At 29.6% G+C, this 9,355-nt stretch overlaps 1 protein-coding gene and 1 pseudogene across 1 annotated transcript; both read right to left on the bottom strand.

Moving 5' to 3' along the window:
* Window positions 1–2,486: 2,486 nt before the first annotated feature.
* On the bottom strand, window positions 2,487–3,422 carry LOC131647738 (kunitz type trypsin inhibitor 106-like). The gene has a single exon (XM_058917589.1). The coding sequence runs from the start codon at window positions 3,384–3,386 to the stop codon at window positions 2,769–2,771; it is 618 nt and encodes a 205-aa protein (XP_058773572.1). The 5' UTR covers window positions 3,387–3,422; the 3' UTR covers window positions 2,487–2,768.
* A 4,580-nt stretch (window positions 3,423–8,002) lies between these two features.
* Window positions 8,003–8,629, bottom strand: LOC131647737 (kunitz type trypsin inhibitor 106-like; annotated as a pseudogene).
* Window positions 8,630–9,355: the final 726 nt, after the last annotated feature.

Raw genomic sequence — 9,355 nt, 5'->3', positions numbered from 1 at the left:
TGTTATTGTTGAAGCAATGGATTGTTATTATTTATAGGATATCATATAAGGAAATTATGTGTGAAGAGTGGTAGATATATTAATTACGTGTTAGGTTGAGGAATTAAATTCTAACAAGCCTTTCCATATTATTCAACCATTTTGCGTGTAACAGAAAATTGGTTTTTTGAAAATTGAAGCTTTGAATTTATTTAGGGTCGACCCACTTGTTGAAATATTCAAGTCTTTTATTTTTTATTTTTAAAATGAGTCGGTTGACACGGTTAAATAGTCCATATTTTTTTTAATGGAATTAAAATTAAATTATTTCATCGTGTTCCGCTCTTGAACTGTATGACGATGGGAGAAGTTGAAGTGGTGTGATGTTTTGATGATTCGATGGAACTATAAAAAATTAAAGGCTACACCAAATTTACTTTTTCTCTTTATATATAGGTATCGATAACACTAACACTAATATACTTATACTAACTTAAGTTTATTTAATAAAAAATAAAATAAATTATTTAAAAATCATGAAGTATTCTTAATAAAAAATATAAATATTAAAGAAAACATGATTTCAAATATTAACAAAATTTAAAGTAATAATAATTTAAAGACTTTTATAAAAGTTCAAGCACCATGAAAATTCACATCATTGTCCTTATTGCTTATACCACTAAATTTGTCTACTTTTTCACCCTTCTAAATATATTCTTGATCAACTTCAAAATCTTTTATTACTTTAATTTTCTTTGTTCTTTGCTTAAATATAATTGAAGAAGGTGGATAAAATGGCATTGGCTCATGTGTAACTTTTTGAATTGGTTATATCAGTGCCGTCTCAAACTTGGGGATCTGGGTCGTTAAAGACGAGGTTGCCCCCAATTGTGGACGCTCGAAGAGTGTTGCCCCTTAAAGGCAGCCACGATCTCCTCCCCCTTGACAGATCTTTAGGAACATATCACTACATAAAATAAATTTATAAGAGTATCATGATTCAGAATTGAATTAAAATTGAAACCATTTTCATCACTATAACAATACCAAATGGAATTTATATTAAATTAGTTTATATATGAAAAAGGATTCAAAATGGGAATTATATCAACTTAATTCATATCAATATAAGGATGCAAAATTGAAATTATTTTAAAGTTACATACCATAATCATACGTTCAAAGATATCTTCATTCTAAGATGCATCAAATGATTGCATATTTATATGATACATAATATTTTATTTCTCGATAATATTGTAGAAGAAAATTGTAAAATGTGTCTTTTTCAAATGTAGCATTATGATTCTACCTCTGCATAGACCATGCTCCAACAAAGGGAATTAAAATGGAAATTATGAGAGTGAATTAAAAAGGGTGGATAATATTAAAGTTTTTCATTTACTTAGAGTTGTAAAGGTTTTTTCCAACGTAAAAGAAGAAAAGAAAGTAATATTTTGAAAATTTTCAAAAAATATGAGATTTCCTAATTTGTGTAAAAGTGACTTTTAATTTGGGTCGGGGTGAGTATTAGTAAAATCTACAGAATTTGCTATTGAAAAACTTTAAGATGCACCCAAAAGATAACTTTCTAGCTTGGCGAAGGAACATTTTTTAATTTTCATAGGATTTAGGGAAAATATATGTGGTATATTGAGAAACCCACTAAGTTAATGTTAATGGTTCTTCCTTTATCTGACAGGGAGTACTCAAAAGGTGGCGTCCTTTGACTTTTGCCTATTTCAAACCAACAACTTAATATCTTTTCAAATGTATACTTATAACAATTTTGTACGAAAAACCTCCATAATTTAATATTTTTCAAGCAAATCAAATAGAAGCAAATAAGATGGTTCTTATTTTTTACTCAAACCTTTTTTCGTGTTTCAATTATACATAAGTCAGAGTACAAATAATCTCCAACCATTTTGCAGAATGCCACTCTAACTCTGGCAAACTAGAGATACAGAAGTTCCAAAAACATATGAATGGTATATTCCTCAGTTTTCTTGTTCTCTAATCCAACTTGAGAAGTATGTTGTTTGATAATTTAAAATTATAATATCAAAAATATTATTCTTAGGAATATATTTATATCAATATGTTTGATAATTAAATTTTAAAATAAATAAATTCTCAAAAATATTGATAAGATTTATTTTTAACAACTTTGAAATGAAAATTTGATATAAAAAAACAAATTGGTTAAAAATAATACAAGAGTAGGAAATTATGATTTGTTATTTTATATTTTCATTAGAAATTAAAATTGGCATCCTTCAAAGATGAAAATAAAAAAAAAATTCATAAAAAAAAAAGTTATATTCATAGTAATAAGAAATAATCACAATCATACGTGAATACCAATCATATATTCGTGATAAAAATATCTTTATCTAAGAAACTAATACTTTGAATAATATCCCTTCTAATCAAGTTGACTTTGTTTAGAAATCTATTATATATAAAAATATAGAATTTAAGATTTTGTAATATTTGTTGGTTAATTGTGAATACCATTGAACCTCTCATACAATAAGACCTTCATGCACGGATAATCAACCACTATAGGGCTAGTCTATATAGTATAGTGCACAATAATATTTTTCTTACAAAATAGTTCATGTGATGATGACTTACACATATTATTTTGGAGCTATTCTATATATAGCTAAAGAGAAAGAAAAGACACTCATGCATCTTTCTATCTTCTTATTTAATAATATATATGTATAACTCCAATTATTTAATAGACGTTACAAGAAAAAGATAGAAACTTAAGTAACTTATGCCCTAAGAAACTGAACCCGGAGCTTATTATTAATACCCAAGAGATTATTATTATCCAAAGTCAAGAATATCTTCAATTTCTCATTAAAAGTACCCAAAGTACCACACTCAAACCTACAAGTGTCACACACAGAGGGACAAAACTCAATATAATATATACCTCGAACTTGAGTCTTCACAATTCTAAAATAGTTATAACGATCAGCCCCGGTTATAATAAATCTCCTTCCGTTCTTTCTGTCTCTATCACCCACTTTCCATTCTGTGGATTGTGCACAAGTGGAAGAGGCTGAAAACTTCACCTTAAAATCCCTTTCCACCTTAACAACTTTATCTTTTGTTTCAAAAGGCGAAAAGATAACAGGTAACCCTTTTGTAAGATCTGTGTTTTCTTGACCTACATATAAAGGGCATGAACCATTTCTATTTATCAAAGTGAAGCGACCTCCAATATCTGTTAAAGGTGTTTGTATGTAATACTCTTTTCCACTCTCAACAGGGTTACCTTTTGTGTCAATAACTGGTTCATTTTCAGATTGTGCTAAAACTGTCGTGGCCATGAATAGCCATAACACAAGGTTAAGGCTTGTAGCTATGATCACCCTTTTTGACATGGTTATGTGTATATTATGAAGGATATTTGGATTGTGTGTTATTGTTGAAGCAATGGATTGTTATTATTTATAGGATATCATATAAGGAAATTATGTGTGAAGAGTGGTAGATATATTAATTACGTGTTAGGTTGAGGAATTAAATTCTAACAAGCCTTTCCATATTATTCAACCATTTTGCGTGTAACAGAAAATTGGTTTTTTGAAAATTGAAGCTTTGAATTTATTTAGGGTCGACCCACTTGTTGAAATATTCAAGTCTTTTATTTTTTATTTTTAAAATGAGTCGGTTGACACGGTTAAATAATCCATATTTTTTCAATGGAATTAAAATTAAATTATTTCATCGTGTTCCGCTCTTGAACTGTATGACGATGGGAGAAGTTGAAGTGGTGTGATGTTTTGATGATTCGATGGAACTATAAAAAATTAAAGGCTACACCAAATTTACTTTTTCTCTTTATATATAGGTATCGATAACACTAACACTAATATACTTATACTAACTTAAGTTTATTTAATAAAAAATAAAATAAATTATTTAAAAATCATGAAGTATTCTTAATAAAAAATATAAATATTAAAGAAAACATGATTTCAAATATTAACAAAATTTAAAGTAATAATAATTTAAAGTCTTTTATAAAAGTTCAAGCACCATGAAAATTCACATCATTGTCCTTATTGCTTATACCACTAAATTTGTCTACTTTTTCACCCTTCTAAATATATTCTTGATCAACTTCAAAATCTTTTATTACTTTAATTTTCTTTGTTCTTTGCTTAAATATAATTGAAGAAGGTGGATAAAATGGCAATGGTTCATGTGTAACTTTTTGAATTGGTTATATCAGTGCCGTCTCAAACTTGGGGAAAAGGGTCGTTAAAGACGAGGTTGCCCCCAATTGTGGACGCTCGAAGAGTGTTGCCCCTTAAAGGCAGCCACGATTTCCTCCCCCTTGACAGATCTTTTGGAACATATCACTACATAAAATAAATTTATAAGAGTATCATGATTCAGAATTGAATTAAAATTGAAACCATTTTCATCACTATAACAATACCAAATGGAATTTATATTAAATTAGTTTATATATGAAAAAAGGATTCAAAATGGGAATTATATCAACTTAATTCATATCAACTTAATCATACGTTCAAAGACATCCTCATTCTAAGATGCATCAAATGATTGCATATTTATATGATACATAATATTTTATTTCTCGATAATATTGTAGAAGAAAATTGTAAAATGTGTCTTTTTCAAATGTAGCATTATGATTCTGCCTCTGCATAGACCATGCTCCAACAAAGGGAATTAAAATGGAAATTATGAGAGTGAACTAAAAAGGGTGGATAATATTAAAGTTTTTCATTTACTTAGAGTTGTAAAGGATTTTTCCAACGTAAAAGAAGAAAAGAAAGTAATATTTTGAAAATTTTCAAAAAATATGAGATTTCCTAATTTGTGTAAAAGTGACTTTTAATTTGGGTCGGGGTGAGTATTAGTAAAATCTACAGAATTTGCTATTGAAAAACTTTAAGATGCACCCAAAAGATAACTTTCTAGCTTGGCGAAGGAACATTTTTTAATTTTCATAGGATTTAGGGAAAATATATGTGGTATATTGAGAAACCCACTAAGTTAATGTTAATGGTTCTTCCTTTATCTGACATGGAGTACTCAAAAGGTGGCGTTGTTGACTTTTGCCTATTTCAAACCAACAACTTAATATCTTTTCAAATGTATACTTATAACAATTTTGTACGAAAAACCTCCATAATTTAATATTTTTCAAGCAAATCAAATAGAAGCAAATAAGATGGTTCTTATTTTTTACTCAAACCTTTTTTCGTGTTTCAATTATACATAAGTCAGAGTACAAATAATCTCCAACCATTTTGCAGAATGCCACTCTAACTCTGGCAAACTAGAGATACAGAAGTTCCAAAAACAAATGAATGGTATGTTAGAAAAAGATTTGTTCTGATCAATATTCTTAGTTTTGATGATAACAATGTATATGAATTTTGCTTGAGATAATGTGGTACTCTAATCCTATGCAATTTCCATTTCAAGAACCATATAAAGAGTATGCACAAAATCAGCGCAAGAAGCACTGACTCAGAAGGTTTAAGTATGTAACATCAGAACATGCTCTCGCAAGACATCAGAAGATGGTCAAGCAGAATCAGAACATGGTCTATTGAAGTATCAGAAGAACTTGAGATCAGAAGCAGAAGCACTGAAGTTCTCATGGTATCACGCTAGAAGCACTTCAAGGTCAGAAACACAAGGGCTGATTCATTCATGCTCTGACTTTTGTCGTTTATCTTGTTCTGAAACATTTCAGGATGTAGAGATGCTCTGATGATGCTCTGGTACATTCAACAATGTTCTGATACAATCTAGCATGCATTGATTCAAGAAGAAATTCAAAGCTCTGAAGCTGTCCTATGGAAGCAAGAAGCAGAAGCTCTGAATGTTCTGAAGTTCTAAGCATATGTGATCGTCTCAACTGAAATGGAAAATACTCAGGGAAGTCTTTTATTTATAAATTTCTTCCAGTATTTATTTCAGGGGAGATTATTTATCTCAGGGGGAGATTGTTAATCTCAAGGGGAGACATATTCACATACTATGTTTATATGCTTATGCTATAACTGTGTAATTGTCTTTAGCCGTCTGATATTCTGATTGCAAATTCATATCATTTATATATGTTTTTGTCATCATCAAAAAGGGGGAGATTGTTAGAACAAGATTTGTTCTGATCAATATTCTTAGTTTTGATGATAACAATGTATATGAATTTTGCTTGAGATAATGTGGTACTCTAATTCTATGCAATTTCCATTTCAGGAAACATATAAAGAGTATGCACAAAATAAGCGCAAGAAGCACTGACTCAGAAGGTTCAAGTATGCAACATCAGAACATGCTCTTGCAAGACATCAGAAGATGGTCAAGCAGAATCAGAACATGGTCTATTGAAGCATCAGAAGAACTTGAGATCAGAAGCAGAAGCACTGAAGTTCTCATGGTATCACGCTAGAAGCACTTCAAGGTCAGAAGACAAGAAGATGCTCTGCACCAAGCTGTTTGACTCTCATTATATTCAAACATTGTTTATACAAACATCAGATCAGAAGCAAGTACAAGATGGCAGGCTACGCTGACTGACAAAAGGAACGTTAGAAGCTATTAAAGGCAACGTCAGTTAAAGCAGGAAAAGCAAGGCTCGAGGTAGTTGACAAAAGAGTGAAACATTAAATGCAACGCTGTACGGATCACGCAACGCATTAAATGCTCCCAACGGTCATCTTCTCAAACGCCTATAAATAGAAGTTCTGATGAGAAGCTGAATACAACACTTTGCGCAAACATACAAAAACGCTGTCAAATTCAAAAAGCTCTCAAACTTCGTCTTCAACCTCACTTCATTACTGTTGTAATATCTTAGTGAGATTAAGCTTAAACTTTAAGAGAAATATCACAGTTGTGATTATAGCTTTTAAGAAGCATTGTAATACTCTTGTAAGAATTTGTTTACATTCATTTGTAAAATTCTCTAGAAAGTCTTAGAGGGTATCTAAGCATTGTGTTCCTAGAGTGATCAGGTTGTGATCAGAATACTCTAGAAGACTTAAAGGTTATCTAAGTGGAAAACCATTGTAATCTTGTGTGATTAGTGGATTAAATCCTCAGGTGAGGTAAATCACTCCAAGGGGGTGGACTGGAGTAGTTTAGTTAACAACGAACTAGGATAAAAATCATTGTGCAAATTGTTTTTATCTTAAGAGTTTTAAAGCTACACTTATTCAACCCCCCCCCCCCCCCCCCCCCCCCCGTTTCTAAGTGTTTTTCTATCCTTCATGGTATATTCCTCAGTTTTCTTGTTCTCTAATCCAACTTGAGAAGTATGTTGTTTGATAATTTAAAATTATAATATCAAAAATATTATTCTTAGGAATATATTTATATCAATATTTTTGATAATTAAATTTTAAAATAAAGAAATTCTCAAAAATATTGATAAGATTTATTTTTAACAACTTTGAAATGAAAATTTGATATAAAAAACAAATTGGTTAAAAATAATACAAGAGTATGAAATTATGATTTGTTATTTTATATTTTCATTAGAAATTAAAATTGGCATCCTTCAAAGATGAAAATAAAAAAAATTCATAAAAAAAAGTTATATTCATAGTAATAAGAAATAATCACAATGATACGTGAATACCAATTATATATTCGTGATAAAAATATCTTTATCTAAGAAACTAATACTTTAAATAATATCCCTTCTAATCAAGATGACTTTGTTTAGAAATCTATTATATATAAAAATATAGAATTTAAGATTTTGTAATATTTGTTGGTTAATTGTGAATACCATTGAACCTCTCATACAATAAGACTTTCATGCACAATAAGACTTTCATGCACGGATAATCAACCACTATGACTTACACATATTATTTTGGAGCTATTCTATATATTGCTAAAGAGAAAGAAAAGACACTCATGCATCTTTCTATCTTCTTATTTAATAATATATATGGATAACTCTAATTATTTAATAGACGTTACAAGAAAAAAGATAGAAACTTAAGTAACTTATGCCCTAAGAAACTGAACCCGGAGCTTATTATTAATACCCAAGAGATTATTATTATCCAAAGTCAAGAATATCTTCAATTTCTCATTAAAAGTACCCAAAGTACCACACTCAAACCTACAAGTGTCACACACAGAGGGACAAAACTCAATATAATATATACCTCGAACTTGAGTCTTCACAATTCTAAAATAGTTATAACGATCAGCCCCTGTTATAAGAAATCTCCTTCCGTTCTTTCTGTCTCTATCACCCACTTTCCATTCTGTGGATTGTGCACAAGTGGAAGAGGTGAAAACTTTACCTTAAAATCCCTTTCCACCTTAACAACTTTATCTTTTGTTTCCAAAGGTGAAAAGATAACAGGTAACCCTTTTGTAAGATCTGTGTTTTCTTGACCTACATATAAAGGGCATGAACCATTTCTATTTATCAAAGTGAAGCGACCTCCAATATCTGTTAAAGGTGTTTGTATGTAACACTCTTTTCCACTCTCAACAGGGTTACCTTTTGTGTCAATAACTGGTTCATTTTCAGATGTTCTAAAACTGTCGTGGCCATGAATAGCCATAACACAAGGTTAAGGCTTGTAGATATGATCACCCTTTTTGACATGGTTATGTGTATATTATGAAGGTTATTTGGATTGTGTGTTATTGTTGAAGCAATGGATTGTTATTATTTATAGGATATCATATAAGGAAATTATGTGTGAAGAGTGGTAGATATATTAAATACATGTTAGGTTGAGGAATTAAATTCTAACAAGCCTTTCCATATTATTAAACCATTTTGCATGTAACAGAAAAATGGTTTTTTGAAAAATGAAGCTTTAAATTTATTTAGTGTCGACCCACTTGTTGAAATATTCAAGTCTTTTATTTTTTATTTTTAAAATGAGTCGGTTGACACGGTTAAATAATCCATAGTTTTTTTAATGGAATTAAAATTAAATTATTTCATCGTGTTCCGCTCTTGAACTGTATGACAATGGGAGAATTTGAAGTGGTGTGATGTTTTGATGATTCGATGGAACTATAAAAAATTAAAGGCTACACCAAATTTACTTTTTCTCTTTATATATAGGTATCGATAACACTAACACTAATATAACTATACTAACTTCAGTTCATTTAATAAAAAATAAAATAAAATATTTAAAAATCATGAATTATTCTTAATAAAAAATATAAATATTAAACAAAATATGATTTCAAATATTAACAAAATTTAAAGTAATAATAATTTAAAGTCTCTTATAAAATATCAAGCACCATGAAAATTCACATCATTGTCATTATCGCTTATACCACTAAATTTGTCTCCTTTTTCACCCTTCTA

The sequence above is a fragment of the Vicia villosa genome, linkage group LG2 (genome assembly GCF_029867415.1).
Source record: "Vicia villosa cultivar HV-30 ecotype Madison, WI linkage group LG2, Vvil1.0, whole genome shotgun sequence".
Taxonomy (NCBI): Eukaryota; Viridiplantae; Streptophyta; class Magnoliopsida; order Fabales; family Fabaceae; genus Vicia; species Vicia villosa.
This window is presented reverse-complemented; position numbering and strand designations above follow the sequence as displayed.